Raw genomic sequence first — 21,705 nt, 5'->3', positions numbered from 1 at the left:
GTTGTATATCTATTACTAAAATACTTTGGTGCACAATGAATGGCCAGGGGAGAGATCCTTGTTAGTAGAAAAAGATGCGAAACTTATTAATATACAGTTAAAAGTCCATCATTTATGCCCTCCTTCACATTTTCCAAAGCAGTCCAGCAGTCCGGATTGGAATCACTGTCGGCCGATTTTGGGCCCCGGACCTTACTTTGACAGCTCTGATTCGTTCATGTTGACAACTAATCCCGATCTGTCCCGTGTTACTATAAGTTTGACCTTAATTTCTTCCCGTAGTCACGTATGCTTTGCATTCTGGGATGCAGAATAGTAGAGTTGAACTAGCCGTAAAATGAGCAGAAATTCTACACGCAGTCCAGAACACAGCGCCTTCTTCTACTTTTGTTGCTCCCGCCCCTGACACCCAACCGGCCAATAAGCTGACTGGACGTTCTCACTTGTTTTGTAGTGACGCACTTTGGTTCGCTTGGACTCCGTTCGGAAGTTTTTATGTGTGAAAGCAAAACATCCATGCGTCAGTCTGTTTTCTTCCGCTTATCAAATTCAGGTTCTCGGCTGTGATGGATCCTATACCAGTGGTCACAGGGCGAGAGGCTGTGTAAACCCTGAGGTGTGAGGAAAGCAGACATATTTTAATAATGCTGCACAGGTAGAGCTAGACTGAAAAGGTCACATGACTGCCTTACTTTTCAAGTTCCAAACACGGCATCCTGTAGTCCTGTAGCAATAATAAGATTAATAATAATAATAAAGTTTCACTTTCATTTTCAAATTGCTCTGATGGTGGTGTAGGTGGAGTTACGTGAAGCGATCTTAAATAACTTAAACGGCTAAGTTCAAGCCTGAACAGTCGCAGCGATGTTATTGGTTGAGCTTTACATAACGTTCACTTACTACACGGACCGAATGAAGTGGCGTGTACAGCGTGCAGAGATGCGCCCGGCTGAGCTATCCCCAGTATGACCATGGAGGTGACAAGCACGGGCGGCAGCCACAACCCGCTGGCAACTGCAAGCTTTTTTTCAAGAGTCTTTTTGTGGTAAGTGGGATTTCACGGCATGATCTAAATCTGACCGAGCGGTGGGGTAATCAGTTAAGAACAACAAACTCTGCTGATTTCATGCATACATGTTTGTATATCGTTTTAATTGTGGCTTTTCTGAGTTAACTAGAACTATGAAAACCTGTGCGTTTACAAGGGGATTTAATCTGTGCCAGGATGCATTTTTAATTGAAAAAAATAGTTTCTCATAACTTGATCACCATTGAAAAATCAATAGGATTAGCCCATCCCAGCAATGCCGTGCTCCATGGGTCACGTGAGGCAAGCTTTTGAAGAAATACTTCGGAATTTATTCAAAGCCGGCGACGGTGTTTACATGCTTCAGACCATAATAGTGAAAACTGAGACTGATTACTTTTGTTTTGTTTTGTTTTTTCAGTGTCTGGAAGTGGATCTACCCACTTTGAATTAAACTCCTGGGTTATTTTATTAGGTCATAAAAAATACCAAATCCACAGAAAGTATGTGCAGCTTTTCGCTGGGGGACAGTGTATCATTTCTGTGCATTTATTTGTGGAATAGATTTTGAACAGCAGAGTTGAATCAGGTAGATCTGGACTTGTCTGAGTTTTCCAACCATAACTCATGAATGGGAAAACCAATCGTAGGCTTTAATGTAGCCCTCATGGTTTAGACTGGCTTAATACATAGTACGAGTACCACACAAACAAATACTACATAGATATGTGGTTGGCCTTTTGATGTCTATATTGAAAGCATTGAGTAACTGAGTAATAACTCACTTTCAGAATGTTCAAAGTGCACTTCTTTCTAGGTACTAAGGGAGGCTTCACTACACATTCGCAGAGAATGATTAAACTGGGAGAAGCAGAAGACTTTGCTATGTTGTTGCTGATACATCTGCTTTTCCCCTCTCCTAACCTGACATACACTGAATGTCATACACTGAGACACCAGGCTATGCAAACAGGTGCTTATTAACAAGTGCTTTTACTGCCAGAAAAACACAGAGTTAAATTAAGGTGAATGGTCTCATTATCCTGTTTTTTTATTCTCTTAAAGTTAGAGTCGGGTGCTTCTTTATTGTTAGTATTTCTTTGAAAAATGAAGTGGATGTGGGATGGTGTGTGAGTGTGTGTGTCTAGGGAAGGCGGACTTTGACAGTCATGCTAATCTGTTTGACATATATATAGGCTTCATTACATAAAGACTATGTGCCATTGTTTGTGTGCGTGTGTGTGATTTAAGCCAAGTTGATCTGTAAGGCTGATTTTTTTTAACCCAGACATCAGTAAAATATCATAAGTACAACAAGCCGAGCAAACTTTTTTTTCCTTTTTATCATGGGGCATTGTGTTTAGAATTCTGAGGTGGAAAATGAATCGAATCGTTCTTTTGGAATAAGGCCGGAACATGACAAAATGAGGAACAGGTGAAGCGTCATCGATACTTTCTGTCTTTCTATTTCAGCTGGTTAACCCCTTTGCTGCAGCTTGGCCAAAAGCGAAGGCTTGAGGAAAATGACATGTATAGCATCCTTCAAGAGGATCAATCTGAAGCCCTGGGAGAGGAGCTACAGAGGTACTACACTGCTGTGTTGCGTTATTGGATCACTAACAAAAGTCAAATCTGAGAGATTGAGAAGATGATGGCTTAGACATCGGTCCTTACAATTTTCTATGACCAGTTTGAGAAGAGATTTATTTTTGAGTCAATGAGTAATGTGTTTATGCATACTACCCAAAACCTTTTCACGACACATGATTTAGTCCAATATTGCCTTGAATAAAATAAAAAAATCTTCTACCCAAGAAAGTTATGGGCTAAGACCCTATGGATTTGGTGTCACTTCCTTTACATGTAGCTGGATGGTTGGCCTTTAGTAGTATTTATGAACTGGTCTTTTAATCAGCCCAGAAGAAGAAGTGTTATTATCTATTTATGATGCAAAAAAAGTCATTTCTAGCCAGTCTACCACAGTACAATAATACCCCAAAATATTTTTCTGGAGTCTGCCATCTATTGATGATATTTCTGTTTGTAATCACCTCCTCAGTCTGCTCATTTCCCCTGGTGAATTGTGCAAATATGATCTGTAGACAAGCAGGTAGATGTTGGTGCTTTGCCAGGAGAGACTGCATGCTTGTACAGTAGCTGTGTGTTTCTTTGAATTGCCAGGGAGTGCTGCTGTAGTGTGAGTCACACCTGATGTGTCATTCTGACAGGTCGATCTACTTATTCCTGTTTGATGTATTATCTCCATTCACAGCAGGTCAAACCCAACCTTACGCCTCCCTGAAATATCCCGATGCTCCCAACAGGCATCCTGTCACTAAAAATAACACTAAAGGTTCAACAGAAAGAGCTGTACTAAAGCTCATTACTTTTAAATAATTCAGTTCCATTTTATCACAACAACAGCCAACTTAAAGTGCCTTGTATTGTAAGATAAGACCCTATAATACTACAGAGAAAACCTTAACAAGTCAATGACCCCCTTTGAGCAAGCACTTGGTGACGGTAGGAAGTCCATACTTTAATCTGTTTTCATTTTTAACTTGGTTTTAATAGTTTTTAATAGTAATTGTTATAAAATTGTTAAAGAAGTAGCTTCTTTTTTGCCACATGTGTAAATGTTCACAGCTCTCTCAGTCAGAGATGCTAACCCTTCAGCTCTCTGTGCCGTATGTTTGATGAAGATGTAAGTGGCAGTGGCACTGGTAGGTCACTGAATTGAATTGAGTATGTTGCCATTGTGCGGCCGTATGGCTCTCATTTGGAAGGTTTAATTTTTTAAAATGTTGGTGCGACTATATCCTAAATAGTTACATCGCCATTTGTTGTGTCTAGATTGACATAAAATGTTGTTTGCTGAACTCCAACTTATGGTGTGTAATTCTGTTTGTACCAGAGAAGTTGTACCTTTCACAGTTACCTCATAGGTTAGCCTAATCTAATAATCTCCATGTTTATCTTGCAGATTTTGGGACCGTGAAGTTAGACATGCTACAAAGGAACTCCTGGAGCCAAAACTCACCAGAGTCCTTATAAAATGCTATGGAAGGTCCTATGCAATGGCTGGGATATTTGTTTTTTTCCTGGTACGTTGACTGGTCATGTGGAGGTGTCAGATGAGTTATTTGTAATGAAATAATAAGCATGCTAATGTACTCAGAGACCTTTCTTGTAACAAAATTTGGTTCAAATATCTAGCAGCCATTTGAACCCATTTCCTAAAGTCTGGGAAAGGATGAATGTAAGCTTGCATTCATTGTCTTTGTCATAAAGGAGACAATCAAAGTGATCCAGCCACTTCTTCTGGGGAAGATAATCATTTTCTTTGAGAATGGTGACCCCGATGATCAGAGAAGTCTTGGCATGGCGTATGTTTACGCTGCTGCGATGTCCATCTCCACATTTGGACTGACTATCCTCCAACATCTCTACTACTATCATGTCCTAAGAACAGGCATGAGGATTAGAGTGGCTATGTGTCACATGATCTACAGGAAGGTCAGTGAAAAATCAGTACAAATGAAGAGTTTTCAGCTTATCTCTGTCAGAAATATGTTCCAATGGTTCCATCTATACTTGTCAGTGTTGTGAAAAAATATTTCAGCAGTTAAGTAAAATTCCTCTCATCAGGCTCTCAGACTCAGTGCTGAATCCATGGGACAAACAACCACTGGGCAAATAGTGAACCTCCTTTCAAATGATGTTAATCGTTTCGATGAGGTAAGAGAATCATGTAGTCAAACACATGATGAGATTATTTAACTGCATTTGATGACATTTTTAAACCAAATTGTGCCCTTAACATCAAGCGCTTCACATATTTATGTGACATATTTATGTGTTTTGTAAAAAATTGTAAGTTTTGGAAAAGTGGTCCGGCATGTTTTCTGCACATCATCAATCATGCTCTCTGTAGATTACACTTAATCTGCACTACCTGTGGGTGGGACCTCTCCAAGCAGCGGTGATCATTGTTTTCCTTTGGTATGAGATCGGTGCCTCGTGCCTGGGAGGTGTAGCAGCCATCGCACTCATGATGCCGATACAGACCTGGTTTGGAAAACTATTTGGCATCTTCAGGTAAGGACGAAGAATACAGAAGCAGGACATTATTGTTTCTGATAATAACTTTCTTCTATTATGTGCATTGTCTGCCTGTTTTTATACAAATTTGATTATATTTTTTTTGGCCTCTAATGTACACAGTGTAAATGGTGCTTATATTTGCAGGAGCAAGACAGCAGTCCTTACTGACAACAGAATCCGTATCATGAATGAAGTGGTGTCTGGTATCAGGATAATCAAGATGTATGCCTGGGAGAAACCGTTCTCAGCCCTGGTGACTGAAGTCAGAAGGTAAGAACAACATGTTTTATAAAGAATCAGCTATTTTTTTAGAGGAATTTCTTCTTCTTATAATGTGCTCCCATAATAATAATGACTATAAACAGTATTTCAAAAAATCACAGTGGGCAACTGTCAAAATAAATATTTTAATAAGCTGACTCATCATCCCGCAGTTTTATGATTTGGAACGACCAATATGATTTATGCTTCGACATATCAGAACATGTGGAAATGAAATGAACTGAAAATATAAAAACACAGACATGTCTTTAGCTGTCTTTTAAAATAGTGAAAAGGATCGATGAACTTCAGGGGCATAAAGAAAGATCATGCCACAGATCAGGCTTGCTCCATCAGCCCAGGCACTTTTCTCATTTGCCAAACGAATGAGAAAAGAATGTAGGGTTCACATAACGTGTGGTTTCTCTGGAGGCAGAGATCTATGTTGAACCACTGTGCTCTACTGTAACAGTGGAGAACTGGTCCTATACATGTAAAAATCAAAGGAACGCTTTTTAATCAGATTATAGCATCAAGTCAGTTAAACTTCTGGGAATAATACAAACTGCTAAGTACAATTTTGAGCTGCTGCAGTGATATTTCTGCAAAATATATATTTTTCATTTTGATTTTCAGGCTGTGTTTGAATTCAGCTCTCAGTTCTATATGTTGATAATTTTCATTTCAATGAAACAATCTGACATCCTTTCTTTCCTTACACATTACACAGTCCATAGTGTAGTCAGCATTGATATCCCGCATGATTTTCCCTTTATATTTTTAGTTAGAGTATACAGTTGAAAACATCCTTTGGTGTGCCTCATGTTTTATGTGTGCTTATGAATCTCCTCATCAACAAGAACAAAGAGCCTGAGCATATAAAGTTATCTGGCATGTCTGGGAAAATGTAAAGAGATTTCATTAATAGCACTGATCTGTATTGGATTTTCTTATCTCTGCAGAGCTCAACAACTTCTTTAAATCACTGCAATCACAGTTTTTTCAGATAACCTCTTAGGGCCCGTGGGAGTACATATGGATTAGCTACAAGTTTTCAGAATTAACCACAGGGAGAATTCCTTATTGCTTTGATATACTGCTCTTAAAGCAGCTTAGATTTTCATTAATTAATTCATTAATCCTCAGCTTTCTCAGCATTCATGTCTGGTTAATGACAATCCTTTATGTTTGCTCTGCACTTTATATGTTAACTGTCACTTAGTGTTCCCATCAACACCTTCTGAGATTCTTTGAAAGAAACTCACTCAAAATCAGTCCTTGTGACGTCAAGCAGTAATCCATTGTAGCCTTCAAAACTTTCCATCCATCTTCAGCTTAAATTTACTTAGAATAACCACAGAGGAAATTTGTCACTACTAGTGACTAGCATTGAATGGGAGGCTCTGCCTTCTTCATTCTGCTTTTAAATACTTACCACATGTGAGTCAGAAGTCTGAGAGCGAAGTGCTCTATTGGGGTGATATGGTATAATGAGGTCTGCTTTTCAGGAGCCAGTATTTTAATATTGGCTATGCACAGACAGAGAGTGAGGAAGTCGGTGAAGCTTGAACTTTTGGTGTGGATTATACAACTGCTCAACATTATTTTTCTGTGTGAAAACCTGGATTGCATTGTAGTCACGATTAATTCAGGGTTACAGTTTCAGGAAGAATAATGTTTTTACAGTCAACCTTCAAGTTTCAATGAGTCTTTGATAGTAAAGACTTCTTAAGATATCCACAGTTACAAAACTACTAAATATGTAGTAAATATGAAGTAATGTGTACATTTTAATTCTAACACAGTGTTGATTTATGGTGAAATGGTTTGTCTATCTTTATATTTAAAATGGATTTTAAGTTGTTTTTTAATGATTTGTAGAGAAGAGACAAAACCTTTCATCTTTATCAAAAAACCAAACAAAGAACGTTATGTTCTTTCCGTTCATTTAGATCCATTAACCCTATGGAATTTGTCAAGCGCAAGGCCTCAGGCTTCGGGGCCTCTGCAGATGCTGAATCGTTACATTCTTGTGAGAGGCCCCGCACTGAATGTCCTTAGAGGCCGTACCAAAGCTTTCGACAAACATTTTTTTTTAAAGCTGTTTTGCTAATGTTCACTCTAAAGTAAGCTCAAATTTATAAATAACTGTCATTTTCTGCTGAGTCAAGCTAAATCTATTCCCAGTATTCCCAGTATTAGCATTCCATCATTATCAAACGATATGTTGACGCTATGGTGGACTGAGCCTTTGGTCAAGGGAGCAAACTAACACATGACCTTGGTGTTGCATGAGATATGCTATATTGCCAAAAGTTCTTGCTCTTTTGCCTTCACATGCATATGAACTTGAGTGACATCCCATTGTTAATCCATAGGGTTTAATATGATTTAGGGGTATATTTATGGGAATTTTTGACCATTTTTCCAGAAGTGAGGTCAGACATTGATGTTGGATGAGAAAGTCTGGCTTACAGTCTCCGCTCTAATTAATCCCAAAGATGTTCTATCAGGTTTAAGTCAGGACTCTGTGCAAGCCAGTCAAGTTATTTCACATCAAACTCATTGATGCATGTTTGTTTGGACATTGTTTTCTGCACTGTTGTACAATGATGTTGGAACAGGAAGGGGCCATCCTCAAACCGTTCATCGCTCTATAATACCTTCTTCCAGTCTTCAGTAGTCCAATGGTTTTATGGCCCAGGCAAGCCTCTTTGTCTTATTCTGACATCTTAGCGATGGCTTTCTTCCTGCAGCTTGTCCTGTCAAACCTGCAGCTCGAAGTCTTCTCTTCACAGTTGAAACTGCGACTTACTATGACCATTATTAAGCTGCGCTTGAAGCTGTTGTCCTGTGAGCCACCGATCACGGAAGCTGTTAACTCTCAGAAACCTTTTTCTCGACACAAACTACTTTTTGCAGTACAGTACTGTTCAGCTGATGCTCATGAGGGTATGGTACCACAGTGTGTTCCAACATTGCTTTTATGCAGACAGAGGGGGTTGTAAGTAATCCAGAAAAGCTGGAACACCTGTAAGAATTAGTAGCACCAGCTTTCAAGGCCTGATCAACCTCCATTGCTGCAGAACAGCTTTAAATTGTTAACCCATTTTCTGTTCCCTGAAAAATGCCTTTTTGTATAATTTGAAACGTACATTATTTTTCAGTTTTGGGAGAGTAGAAAAGGGTTATATAAGAATCAGTCCATTTACCATCCAGTGACCCTGTTCGCTGATTTTACGTTGCCTACTGTACCACTTCCTGGCTAAAAAGTAGAAAACTCAGAACCACCGTACTGCCAGATTAAAAAAAAGTTTAATACAATTTGTAGAAGCACAGCGAGGATAAACTTGACCTACATGTATTGACTAGAGAAACTTCACGAGGGTCTAACATTCAAACTGGGAAGCTTAAATACCCACTTAAAAAGACAATGACAGCCACTGTGTGAGAGAAAATAAAAAAAAACAAAACAAGAAGCATCAACGTAAATATATCAAGAATCACATATTATACGTGATAAGCCTTGTTAACTCAATCTATGTAGGCAAATAAATATAAGACCAAAAAATACCAAAGATACACAGAAAATATGTCATAAAAACATGAATATGTAAACATACAATAATGGACAGAAAAAAACAAACAAAAAAAACAGATAAGACCCTACAGAATTACAAAGAAGGCCCAAAAAATTAGATGACCCCCAATGAGCAAGCATTTGGTGACAGTGGGAAGGAAAAACACAGGAAGACAGGAAGAAACCTCTGGGAGAACCAGGTTCAGGGAGGGGCAGCCATCTGGCGCAATTGGTTGGGGGTTAGGGGAGGAAGACAGGACAAAGACATGCTGTGGAAGAGAACCAGAGATTAATAATAACTAATGATTGACTCTAGAGTGGTGTATAAACAGAGGGTGAAAAGTGGTTAGTGAAGAAGAAACACAAGCATAAATTAGATAGGGTTCAGGGTCAGGGTCACCTGATCCAGCCATAACTATAAACTTTATCAAAAAGGAAAGCTTTGAGGCCAATCTTGAAATCCAAACTGGAGGCTGGTTCAACAGAAAAGGGCCCTGAAAGCTGAAGTCTCTGCCTCCCATTCTATCTACCACAAAAACCAAGGAACCACAAGTGAGCCAGTCTGACACCAAAGTGCTCTATTGAGTTGATCTTTAAGATCAGATGAGGCCTGATTATTCAAGGTCTTTTATGTGAGTATGTCTTTGCACTCCAAATAAAGTCTTTTGATTTTACATATTAAGCTTCCCTTTGTTCTTCTTTACTCCTAGGAAAGAAATTCATCAGATATTAAAAAGCTCCTACCTGCGAGGACTCAACATGGCTTCATTCTTTGCCAGCAGCAAGATCACAGTGTTTGTCACCTTCACTGTCTACGCCCTCCTGGGCAACACCATCACTGCCAGCAGTGTGTTTGTCACTGCATCCCTGTATGGTACAATTAAGCTCACAGTGACCCTGTTCTTTCCTCTGGCCATTGAGAAATTGTCAGAGACTGTTGTAAGCATTCGCAGAATTAAGGTAATTCTGTTCTGTCATAAATTGGAATACAAGTAACAAAACTGTAGCTGAATCTGTCATTAGTGCCATAATGACCGATTTACTACTTTTCTATTGTCTAAAATGTTCAGAGAACTTTATATGACAAAAATCTGAATTCCACTTTATTCCTACCAGTTTACCAGTTTCTAAACATCTCTCTAAGCATACATCTGACAAACTGCTATTTGGCCATTTGGTAGTCATTTACAGTGAAGCTGACTAATATTCATTAGACCGTGTGAACATAGTCGTGAATTAAGAATGGCTACAGCAGCCTACAGTGACTTGAGGCTATGGGGTAAATGCCCAATTTTGAATCTGGCAGTGTTGACTTAATGTTACGGTCTTCCCCGAGCCTGGTTCTGCTGGAGGTTTCTTCCTGTTAAAAGGGATTTTTTCCTTCCCACTCTCACCAAGTCCTTGCTCATCTGAGTAATCTGATTGTTGGGATTTTCTCTGTATTATTGTAGGGTCTCTTTAGGTTACAATATAAAGCATGTTGAGGCAACTGTTGTTGTGATTTGGTGCTGTTTAACTAAAACAGAATTGAAATTCACATGGTTCTCCATCATGGAGAATCCATCTATCAACTGGATCCTAAAGTGATGTCCAGATTGATTGCAGATATTGTAACTGTCCTGGAAAAAATGGATAAAAGATTAGTGGTGACATCAGAACTCTTTTTAGTCTTAAATGTAGTTGTTTTTAAATTTGTAGATAGGTAAAACAAGAGAACTGTGCTAATTTAGTTTATGTTTCAAAGCATGTGTGTCCATTAAATATCTTTCAAGAATTTTCTCCTCCTGGAAGAGCTGGAAAGAAAAAATCTCGCACTGCCTTTGGAGGGAAAAATGGAGAACGCTATTGAAATTGAGGCACTGACCTGCTACTGGGATAAGGTAAATTTTAAAGTGTAAAACTCATATTGATAATGAGTCAACTTACATATTTTTAAATGCAAAATTTATACCTTAATTAATACATTCTTTTCTTTTTTTAGAGTTTGGATGCACCATCTCTGCACAATGTTTCCATCACAGCAAAGTCACACCAGCTTCTCACAGTGATCGGACCAGTGGGGGCCGGAAAGGTCCGCAACTGACTTACCATTTAGCCTTTAGGTTAGAACATTGAGTATCAAAATTGTGTTTTCAGGGTCACATGTTTATAACATCTGTGTTTTCTTCAGTCATCTCTGCTCAGTGCTATCCTGGGAGAGCTGCCTCATGACACAGGCACATTAAAGGTCAGAGGTCAAATAAGCTATGCAGCCCAGCAGCCCTGGGTGTTCCCTGGAACCATCCGCAGCAACATCCTGTTCGGGAAACAACTGAATCCTAAAAAGTATGAGAGGATCCTCAGAGCCTGTGCTCTGAAGAAGGTGAGATATAATGCTGCTAGTTAACCAGTTCAGGTTAGGCCATCAGCTCAAGTCGAACCTCTCTTTACCCTCTGATGTAAAATCTTACAAGAGGTGGGCCAACAGCCTTCAAAAGTCAATCAAATTATAAATTCGGATATGCCTCAGTTTTATATATTAATATTTAATATAAATTAATATATAATTTATACAAGTGTGTATATATATATGTTTAGTCTGTTAACATTTTTCACTATACTTTATAAATGTTTTATCTTTTACTGTATTTTTTACTGTACTATACTGCTGAGTGACTTGTCTTCTGCTCGTCAAATACATTTCACTGCAGTGTTGACCCTGTGCTAACTTGCATATGACAAATAAAACTGAAACTGAAACTGAATGGAAGAATACATGTATATAGAAGAGTTTATCCTCTGCTTTCTTAATGGACCCTAGGTGATCTTTTTGCCAGAAACCTGTGCTCTGTTTTAACAAAGTTTGTTCCTTAGAAATGACTGCCTTACTACTTTTTAGACAAGTGCCCTCATATTTTTACCTTTCTGCTTTCTATACCTATCCATTTGAGTTCTGCTATTGTGTCATAAAAAATCATAATCATATTGATTAATTGCATTTTTTGCTATAGCTTTAGGAGCAAATTCTGAAATTTGACTTTGGGATGTCACATATTTTCTTGAAAGTAAAGCAGTGTTAGTTGTGTTTTTCTTTTGTGGTCTCATTTGAAGTACAGTTGTGGTCAGAAGTTTGCATGCACTCATCCCAGGCATGAATGTCATGGTTATTTAACTGTTCTTTTTCTATAGTGGAATGATTGTACAGCACACATCTTTAATAACTTTAAAAACAAGTTTAAGCCTTTATTTGGGATTTTCTCTAATCTATGGGTCAAAAATATACACACAGCCTCAAATATATACATACAATCTTGCTAGTATTTAGTTCAATATCACTTAGCAAGTTGCTCTTCAAACAGACACTTTTGGAGGCCATCAATGATCTTCTGGGTGATTCTGTGATTCTGTCTGGATATTTGACCACTGTTCTTGGCAGAAATTGTAGAGTTTGTTTAAATTGGCTAGTTTCCTGGTATGGAGCTGGCTCTTACCGCTAAGGTTTGAAAGCCTCACCTTTGTTCCTCTAAACATACCTCCTCATTGTGGTCTAACAGCTCAGTCTTTCTCTTGTCTGACCATAGAATGTTTTATCAGAAGGTATTTGTTTGTCCATGTGGAGAACAGCAAATTTCACTCAAGCTTGAAAGTGTTGATTTTGGAGCAGGGCCTTTTTTCTATACAATCGTTCCATTCTGGAACAAGAACAGTTCAAATAAATCTTTAAAAACTCAAAATTATCATGACATTCATGCCCATGATGATTGTAGGCAGCTTACGCCTCCATTGTTTCAAATTCAGGACCTGCAGCTGTTCCCAGATGGAGATCTGACTCTGATCGGGGACAGAGGGGCCACACTCAGTGGGGGACAGAAAGCTCGTGTCAACCTGGCAAGGTATATAGACATCATGTAGTAAGAACGCTACCTAGAAGAAAACTTACACGTATTGTTTCACCCTGACGCATTCAAATGTTTGTGTGAGTTTCTAAGGAACCTAAACTAGAGGCAACAAGTAGCTAGATGTTAGGGTGCATGTATTTTTACCCTGCAGGCATGCACACACTTGTGCTGTTACATTTGCTATAGTTTATGTGAAAGTTCAGTCTTTTTCCTGACAAATAGATTCCCCCACTGTGTGTCCTTGTTTTCAGGGCTGTATATGAGGATGCAGACATCTACCTCCTGGATGACCCTTTAAGTGCTGTGGATGCAGAAGTTGGAAAACATCTTTTTGAGCAGTGAGTAATAAACAGTTCAGTGCTAATTATCTGTATACCCTGATTAATAATGGTGTCTAGAATCATGCTTATGCTCCACAGTACACACTGCATGATTGAAGTTCATGTGAACTTTTTTAATTCCATTCCAGTTCAGTTTTATTTATATAGAACTATTTCAAAGTCACAAACATGCAGTACAAAGTGATATCAGATTATTTCTATAAGGAGAAACCCCCTCTTATTTATCAAAATCAGGTGTATCTGTGGCCTGCTGAAGAACAAGTGTCGTATCCTTGTCACACACCAGCTCCAGCATCTGAGGACAGCTGACCAGATCCTGGTCCTCAAGGAGGTTTGTCCCCCTTTATGCTGGTTTAAGTAGGCAAGGGTTGCACATGTTTGCATTCACCAGTTATAGTTTGTTACTCTGAGGTGTATAATCTCTGAGAGTGAGCTCCAGCACACGTTGATCTCCAGTCCTCAGCTGAGATTTCCATTTCCAAATTTTTATTTGATGCATTTAACAACACAAAGTCTCTGGACCGGATGTGTTAATACAAAAAAAAAAACTCAGTTACAGAAGTTAAGGAAACATATTCATTTAGATGAAAAATCTAATTCAGTTTTTCAAAACAAGCTTCAGCTGCATGAAAGAGATCCAGATCAGCATTATGTAGAGTGATGTCAGGTGGTTAGGTTAGCTTAGGTGACGAGCTGAAAAGTGTCAGGGATAAACAGGCAACCTGGCTTTGTGTACAGTTCCAATTAAATCTCCTTGATCCCCCTTTTAATGTGTTCCCCTTTATTCACAGGTTCTGAATTTTGTAGAAGGAGCTTCAAAACTGATTTTTTACGGTGGTTTTCCAATTTTCCAAATTCATAGAAATGATTTGCTCCGAAGGAAAGCGTTCCTTCAGATGAGCCTTTTTAGCTTTTTTGTTATTAAGTACTGACAAACACATTGCTGCTTATTTTCATTATTTGTTTCTCCAGGGTCATATCATGGTCCAGGGAACCTACAGTGAGCTGCAGTCCTCTGGCCTGGATATTGTGTCCCTGCTGAGAAGTGATGAGGAAGCACATTCAGTTGGGTCATGTTCGGTTGACCCAGAGAAACTGTCTTTACGCAGCCAGTGGACGATTCGCTCACAGGGGTCACACTGTTCTTCCAGCAGCCTCCTGCTACCAGACAGCAGCTGCACTGATCAGCTTCCTGTAGGTATATTTCCAAAAGATTAGATTAAGAGTCCCCATATAAATGGCAGCATTTTGTAGTCACTGAATGACAAGGATGGACAAAAGTAGAAATGAATAGTGTGGGTTAAAATAGACCTGCAAGTCTATTATCTCTAAACTTATTTTATTGTTTTCCAGGTTGAAGTTGCTCAAACTATTACAGAAGAAACTCGAGCTGAAGGAAATGTTAGCGGCCATGTTTACCTTAAGTACTTCACAGCAGGCTGTAACACTTTGGTGTTAATGGTCATAATACTGCTCAGCATTATAGCTGAGGTAAGCACTAACCCTTCAAAACCCTTCCTGCACCCTTTCTGTCTCCAGATGTTACCTGTCTGTATTAACTGTTGTCAGTATCAAATCCCTCACTGTACAATCATGTGGAAATGTCACAGTGACTCTAACCTGACTTAACCTTCCCACCCTCCCACACATTTCATGCAACTTGGTTTCCTCATGCTCACAAGTGTTTCAAAAATTGATCTAAAGAGAGGTCTGTTTCAACAGGTTGCGTATATCCTGCAGGACTGGTGGCTGGTATATTGGTGAGAACTTTATCAATGTGGATATTTTTAATGGCAACTACAGTATGCAATAGCTTAACTTTATACTGTTCATTTGACAGTTTTTTAAATTAAATTAGATCAATTATCATTTGCTGTGTACATGATTTGATTGTCTTGTCATCTGACAGGGCAGGGGAGGAGTTTTCTAACAGCACAGCCACTGCTGTTAGCGTGGACAGTGGAATGAATGTTACTAGTTCAGTTCGAAAGTTTGATCTCACTTTTTACCTTAGTATTTATTCAGGTAAGCCTATAGTTATACCAGTAGTTCTTGTTAGAGTCTTCGGGTCTAATATCTAATATAGTCCTCCTGTGTTTACTTTTAGGTTTGACAGCAGCAGCTGTGGTCTTTGGTTTTGCCAGGAGTTTAGTGATATTTCATGGGCTGGTGAGATCAGCTCAGACTCTGCACAACAGCATGTTTAGTGCTGTGCTCCACACTCCTGTTAGCTTCTTTGATGTCAACCCCATAGGTGAGGCCTACACAGAATTTATTTTAAATTTAAGAAAAAGCGTTGGATTACATCAGGGGTATATCCTGCCTTATGCCTTTTTGTGCATTGGCTATAGTTTTACAAATAACCCAGTCTATTTCTACCAGGAAGAGAACTGGAGATAAAACACATCCCTGGCATATTCTAGTTTTTGTGAGAACCAGTCTGTCTGAGTTCTCCAAGATGACATTGGCCTTAAACATCTAAAAAAAACCTCTCTTAAGGTCTATTAAGTTCAATTCAATCCAATTTTATTCATATAGTGCCAAGTTAGAACAGCCACATCAAGGTGCTTTGGGAAGAAACAGTGGAAAGGAAAAACTCTTTTAACAGGAAGAGATTTCTGGTAAAACCAGGCTCAGGGAGGAATGACCATCTACTGTAACCAAATGGGAGTCAGGAGAGGAAGTCAGGACGAAGTTATTATTACTCTTTGGCTCTCTCATCCACAGCATGTCTTTTGTCCTGTTTACCTTCCTTAACCCCCAATCAGTCGCAGCAGATGGCCGCCCCTCCCTGAGCGTTGTTCTGCAAGAGGTTTCTTCCTGTTAAAAGGGAGTTTTTCCTCCCCACTTTCACCAAAGTGCTTGTCATAAGGCAATGAATGGTGAAAGCATTGATTTCTATGGTGTAAAGCTTCATGTTCAGAACATAGACAGCATAATGATATCACCCACTGATTTGGATTGTCCAGGTAGCTTCAATGTTAGCGTCTTGCTAGAATTATCCCACCAGAGCATACAGTACACGCTAAGAAAAAGGACAAAAATTACACTTGCCTACATCCTTAACATGATAATGGTGCAGGGTGCAGGGGTGGCATATCTTTGCTTTTACTGATTGAATGATTTATTGTCTTCTCTTTATATAATGTTTCTGTTTCTTTTCCCTTGTTTCAGGTCGAATACTCAACAGGTTTTCCAAAGATGTCAGCCAAATGGACTCCATGCTACCTATCACTTTTGTGGACTTCTATCAAGTGAAGACTACTATACTTGCTATATACACACACTATACTTCGGATTCACTTAAAAGGATCCTTCAGTAATTTGAGTATTTCTGATTATGCGATGTTGTTTTAGTTGTTTTTACAGAATGCTGGCGTTATTGCGGTGGCAGCCTCAGTCATCCCTCTCATCCTCATCCCTGTTGTTCCTCTCCTATTAGTCTTTCTGTACTTGAGAAGCTTTTACCTCCGTACCTCACGTGATGTCAAACGTCTCGAGTCAACAAGTGCGCTTATTTTTATTACGATCCTATCATAAACTCATCATTTTAAACTGTAGGTTCAATGATGCTGGCTGTTTAACAGTTTCTTACAGCGAATCTTTGCTTTTCTTACAGCTCGGAGTCCTGTCTTCTCCCACCTGTCCTTGTCTCTTCAGGGTCTTTCCACCATCAGAGCCCTCAAGGCTGAGGAGAGGTTAAAGAAGGCATTTGATGCCCATCAGGACCTGCATTCAGGTTTACTCTTTATGCACTCTTTATGGATGGTTAAAACTGAGATTTTCTAGCTGATTTTCAAGGATTTCAAGCGATAAAGAAAACTAATCCTCATAGTTCCAAGTAGAACTGGAATTCTGGATAATTTGCTCTCAGTCTGTCAATGAATACCTTCTGGGAGCATATTTGTAAAGGCATTTTCCCTCTTAGGAAAGTTTATCACAGGTCAATTCAAAGTTGATCATTCGCTCAACTATCTCTCCTAAGAGGCCTTGGAAGATAAGCCGTGCGTCTCCAGCTGAAAAAAAGTTAAAAATGTTGTAAATCAGTAATGATAGTAGATTAATGATAGTGAAGAAACCTGGAAGACTTTAATTCAGTTTTATTTATATGACAACAGTCACCTCAAGGCGCTTTATATTGTACAAATCGCTTTATAATAAATTATATGTGTGAGATGTTACGGACTCATGAAATGTCTTGTAAAGTTAACCTGCTCAAAAGATTAACCTGGTCATCTTCTTTATAATGAAATGCATTTTTATCGTCTTGTTGCAGAGGCATGGTTTTTGTTCCTGATGACCTCCCGCTGGTTTGCACTACGCCTTGACAGTATTTGCTCCATATTCATCACTCTCACAGCATTCGGCTGCGTCTTACTCAGACATGGTGAGGAACTACAGCAGCATGCAGACAAAGTGTCTCACAATAGGTGCCTTATATTGTAAGGTAAAGAGTCTGTAACAATACAAAGAAAACCCCAACCATCAGAGGACCCTCTTAGAGCAAGCACTTGGTGATGGTGGGAAGGAAAAACTGCTTGATTTATTTTATTACAGCAATTACGTATGCTGTAGGTATTAAAGGTACTTTACAATGGTTTGAATATCTATCTAACAGACTCTAATTTGTTCATGTAAATGGAGAGTCCTCTTCACACACTAAGGTTAGTTATGGAGTTCCACAGGGTTCAGTGCTAGGACCAATTCTGTTTTTATTATACATGCTTCCCTTAGGCAGTATCATCAGAAGACATAGCATTCATTTTCACTTCAGTTCAGTTCAGTTCATTTTTATTTCAAACATGTGCCTTTACAGTCATTACAAAATATCATTCCATTTTTTGTTTGAAAAGGAGTAGGCAGAAGTATATACTTATTTCTAATTATTTCTACTTCTATGCAGATGACACCCAGCTTTATGTATCTATGAAGCCAGGTAACACACACCAATTAGTTTAAGTACAGGAATGTCTTAAAGACAGACTTCTTCATTGCCTCCCTGTTAAATCCGGAATTGAATTTAACATACAAGGTGTGGAATAATCAGGCCCCATCTCATCTTAAAGACCTAATAGTACCCTATCAACCCATTAGAGCACTTCCCACTCAGACTGCAAGCTTGTTTGTGGTTCCTAGGATATTTGAAAGTAGAATGGGGGGCCGAGCCTTCAGTATTCAGGCCCCTCTTCTGTAGAACCAGCTCCAATTTTGGATTCAGGAGACAGACAAACTCTCTACTTTTAAGACTTTTTTTTATAAAGCATATATTTAGGGATGGATGAGTTGACCCTGAATTTTCCCTTAGTTATGTTGCTATAGCTCTAGGCTGCTGGGGGCTTTCCATGAGGAGTCTTTCTTCTTCACTCTTTATGTGCGTATACATCACTCAGCATTTATTCATTAGTTATTGTTAATCTCTGGCTCTCTTCCACAGCGTGTCTTTGTCCCGTCTTACTCCCTTCACCCACAGTCAATCATGGCAGATGGCTGCCTCTTCCTGACCTGGTTCTGCCGGAGTTTTTCCTTCTCACTGTCGCCAAAGCATTTGCTCGTAGGGGGTCATATGATCGGTGGGGTTTTCCTCTATATTATTGTATGGTCTTTATCTTAAGATATAAAATGCTTTAGGCAACTGTTGCTGTGATTTGGTGCTATATAAATCAAATTGATCTGAATTGAATTGAATCTGCGCAACAGGTCAAGAATATACAATGTAGATTAATAAGATTTGCCATAAATGGATGTTTATTAAAACCTTTACTTAAACTATAAGAAATAAAGGAAAGAAAAACCAAACAGTCCCAAAACTTTTAAGCCAACCAACCCCTTAGTGGGCTTAAGGTATTTAGCAAACTAAACACAGTTAAATGTTTAATTTAACTGTATTTAGTTTGCTAAATACCCTAACCACACACACTGAGTTAATCCAGAAGAAAGTCCTGAAGTAGCCTCTGATTTCTGATCATGTTTTGGATCCATTAGGCCTGGAGGCTGGAGAGGTGGGCCTTGTGCTGACCTATGCTGTAACACTGATAGGAAACTTCCAGTGGACAGTGAGACAAAGTGCAGAGGTGGAGAACATGGTAAGAACTGAGTGATGACATTTTGTATTTCCATTGTTTTTGAATGAATGATGTTCATGAAAAAAAGTGTTGCTGGGTGAAGATAAATTTATTTAATGGACAGTTACATGGAGCAATGTTTCCATTTCCCTTAAACCTCTCAAACTTTGATCATACCTGATTTGTACAAAAACTTTGGACACTTGACTTCTGCACTTACAGTAATGTATGCTGTACAAATTATAAAACCCTTTGTAGAAAAGTTGGAATTTTTGGTTTTGGGGTTTCAAAAATATAAAACCGTCCTGATGCCTATGAATGAAAGTTAACATAGGCTACAAAAAGCATAATTGGAAAAGAGTTCTTGGCTTTTCAGATGACATCGGTGGAGAGGGTGGTGGAGTACACTGAGCTAAAGAGTGAAGCGCCCTTGGAAACTCAGCAGCGTCCTCCCTCTGATTGGCCGAGCCAAGGAATGATAACCTTTGATCGAGTGAACTTCTTCTACAGCAAGGATGGACCACCAGTCCTCAAAGACATCAACGCCACGTTTCAAGCCAAAGAGAAGGTGACACATCTGTTTGCAGAGAACAGCTGGTTGGGTCTGAGTGATGATCAGCTGTTGATGTTCTGTGTCTTCTGGGTCAGGTCGGTATTGTGGGTAGAACAGGAGCGGGGAAAAGCTCTCTGGTCTCGGCTCTGTTCCGCCTGGCAGAGCCCCAGGGGAAGATCTACATCGACGGTGTTGTGACCTCTGAGATCGGCCTCCATGACCTGCGGCAGAAGATGTCCATCATTCCTCAGGTACAACATCAAATGACACCTCAACTGCCTGAAGAAAAATATGAAGAAACAGTTACAATCTCACTGTTACAATAATGCTATCCATTTGTTATTTTTCTATTAATTAAAAATGCTATATCATTTATTTTCAGTAAATTAAACTCAAAACACAGATTTTCAAAGTCATGTGGTACTGCATGCCTTGTGTTACCACATCCATATCCACCTTTGGTACATAGAATTAATGCCGAAGCAGTGTCTACTGATTTTTCTGCCCGACTCTCCCCTCTGCTCCCCCAGGACCCAGTTCTCTTTACTGACAGTGTGAGGAAGAACTTGGACCCTTTCAACCAGCACACTGATGAAGACCTGTGGAAAGCTCTGGAAGAGGCTAGTATTTAATCAGCACACCCAGATTTGTCGTTACTGCCCACAGACCAGCTACAGGTTTCTCCTCTCCATGTTCACCGCAGGTACAGATGAAATCTGTGGTGGAGGAGCTGCCTGGGAAGCTGGAGACTATCCTGGCTGAGTCAGGCTCCAACTTCAGCGTGGGCCAGAGGCAGCTGCTGTGCCTGGCCAGAGCAGTCCTGAGGAAGAACCGCATCCTCATCATAGACGAAGCCACGGCCAATGTTGACCCAAGGTCCTCCAGATACGTTACCAGTACAGAGAGCTCCTAGACATCCAGTAGTTTTCTCAACACACTTTTCCCACATGATTCTCCAAGTGTTTTTCTTGTTGTTACTGCAGGACAGATGAGCTGATCCAGAAAACCATTCGGGAAAAGTTCAGAGACTGCACTGTGCTCACCATCGCTCATCGCCTCAACACCATCATAGACAGTGACCGTATACTGGTAACTCATCTATTCCAACTGTAGCTTTTTAATTAATTCATACTGTTAGGGTACATAGATGCGCAAAAATTGTTCCTATGTTAACTGTTACACCACCACATGTTTTCTGTTGGCCTAAGGTGCTGGACAGTGGCACCATCCAGGAGCTGGACTCTCCTTTCGCACTGCTGCAAAACAAGGAGGGTGCTCTCTACAAGATGGTGCAAGAGATGGGTCAGGCTGAGGCAGCGGCTCTGCTAGAGTCAGCAGGAAGGTGAGATGAAAAAGTCCCTTTAAACATAGCTGAAAAATCTGCATCCACACCGTTTTCATGCGTTCCAGCTTATCACAGCAGCTTGAGCAAAATTGTTTTACACTTTTCTGTGGCTGCTGCAACTTTAAACCAGTTGAGGTCTACTTCCAACAAGTCTCTCTCACACCCAAACAGACAGAAGTTAAACTGTGACGTGGAGTGAAACACTGGAATCAGCTGAACACTTGCAGCGACCTCTGAGCACCGCAAGCTCCTACTGCCTCCAACTGTGTGCAGCAACTGGGCCGTTTGATGTTTTCATGCTTTGTGATCTTATTTGATCTGTGTTTGTTTTTAAGTTATGTTGAAATCATAAATTATGGTTACATCGTTCACATGTGAACGAGCTACTCCGTATGATCTGTAAGTTTCAGAATTTGACCTTGAATTTCCAAACCGTTATACTTTTTGTACACGATTTTACATAAAGTTCATGTAATTTGTAACAGTTGTCTTCTTGACTTGCCCAAAGTAAGATTTGATTTCGGTATTGCATCGTGGTAGAAAAATATTTGCCA

General features: G+C 39.5%; 1 protein-coding gene across 2 annotated transcripts; it reads left to right on the top strand.

The window, feature by feature from the left end:
- The first annotated feature begins 194 nt into the window (after window positions 1–194).
- On the top strand, window positions 195–21,633 carry LOC116321008 (multidrug resistance-associated protein 4-like). 2 transcript variants are annotated; one of them, XM_031740751.2, is made up of 31 exons: window positions 254–1,045; window positions 2,501–2,611; window positions 4,011–4,131; window positions 4,319–4,543; window positions 4,676–4,765; window positions 4,962–5,125; window positions 5,276–5,401; window positions 9,683–9,932; window positions 10,745–10,852; window positions 10,954–11,043; window positions 11,143–11,334; window positions 12,750–12,844; window positions 13,102–13,188; window positions 13,426–13,522; window positions 14,164–14,385; window positions 14,545–14,682; window positions 14,914–14,951; window positions 15,101–15,216; window positions 15,299–15,445; window positions 16,366–16,445; window positions 16,549–16,699; window positions 16,811–16,930; window positions 17,468–17,578; window positions 19,174–19,274; window positions 19,630–19,821; window positions 19,902–20,057; window positions 20,337–20,426; window positions 20,510–20,682; window positions 20,790–20,895; window positions 21,015–21,148; window positions 21,323–21,633. In XM_031740751.2, exons 1-31 carry the CDS (start codon window positions 966–968, stop codon window positions 21,348–21,350), a joined length of 3,939 nt encoding a protein of 1,312 aa, XP_031596611.2. In that variant the 5' UTR covers window positions 254–965; the 3' UTR covers window positions 21,351–21,633. The 2 variants fall into 2 exon arrangements, 1 of the variants encoding a protein (XP_031596611.2); XR_005610339.1 differs by lacking the exon at window positions 21,323–21,633 and having other exon boundaries at window positions 195–1,045; window positions 20,510–20,702.
- Window positions 21,634–21,705: the final 72 nt, after the last annotated feature.

This window comes from Oreochromis aureus, linkage group 23 (assembly GCF_013358895.1).
Source record: "Oreochromis aureus strain Israel breed Guangdong linkage group 23, ZZ_aureus, whole genome shotgun sequence".
Taxonomy (NCBI): Eukaryota; Metazoa; Chordata; class Actinopteri; order Cichliformes; family Cichlidae; genus Oreochromis; species Oreochromis aureus.
Note: the sequence above shows the minus strand (reverse complement) of the source record. Positions and strands in the feature narration are given on the sequence as shown.

What these genes read in the sequence shown, in the direction of transcription:
- LOC116321008 (XM_031740751.2), top strand. Translation starts at nt 966, where the DNA reads ATGACCATGGAGGTGACAAGCACGGGCGGCAGCCACAACCCGCTGGCA. An exon ending in GCTGCACTGATCAGCTTCCT is followed by an intron (nt 14,386 to 14,544) that starts GTAGGTATATTT and finishes ATTGTTTTCCAG; the next exon opens with GTTGAAGTTGCTCAAACTAT. An exon ending in TTACCTTAGTATTTATTCAG is followed by an intron (nt 15,217 to 15,298) that starts GTAAGCCTATAG and finishes GTTTACTTTTAG; the next exon opens with GTTTGACAGCAGCAGCTGTG.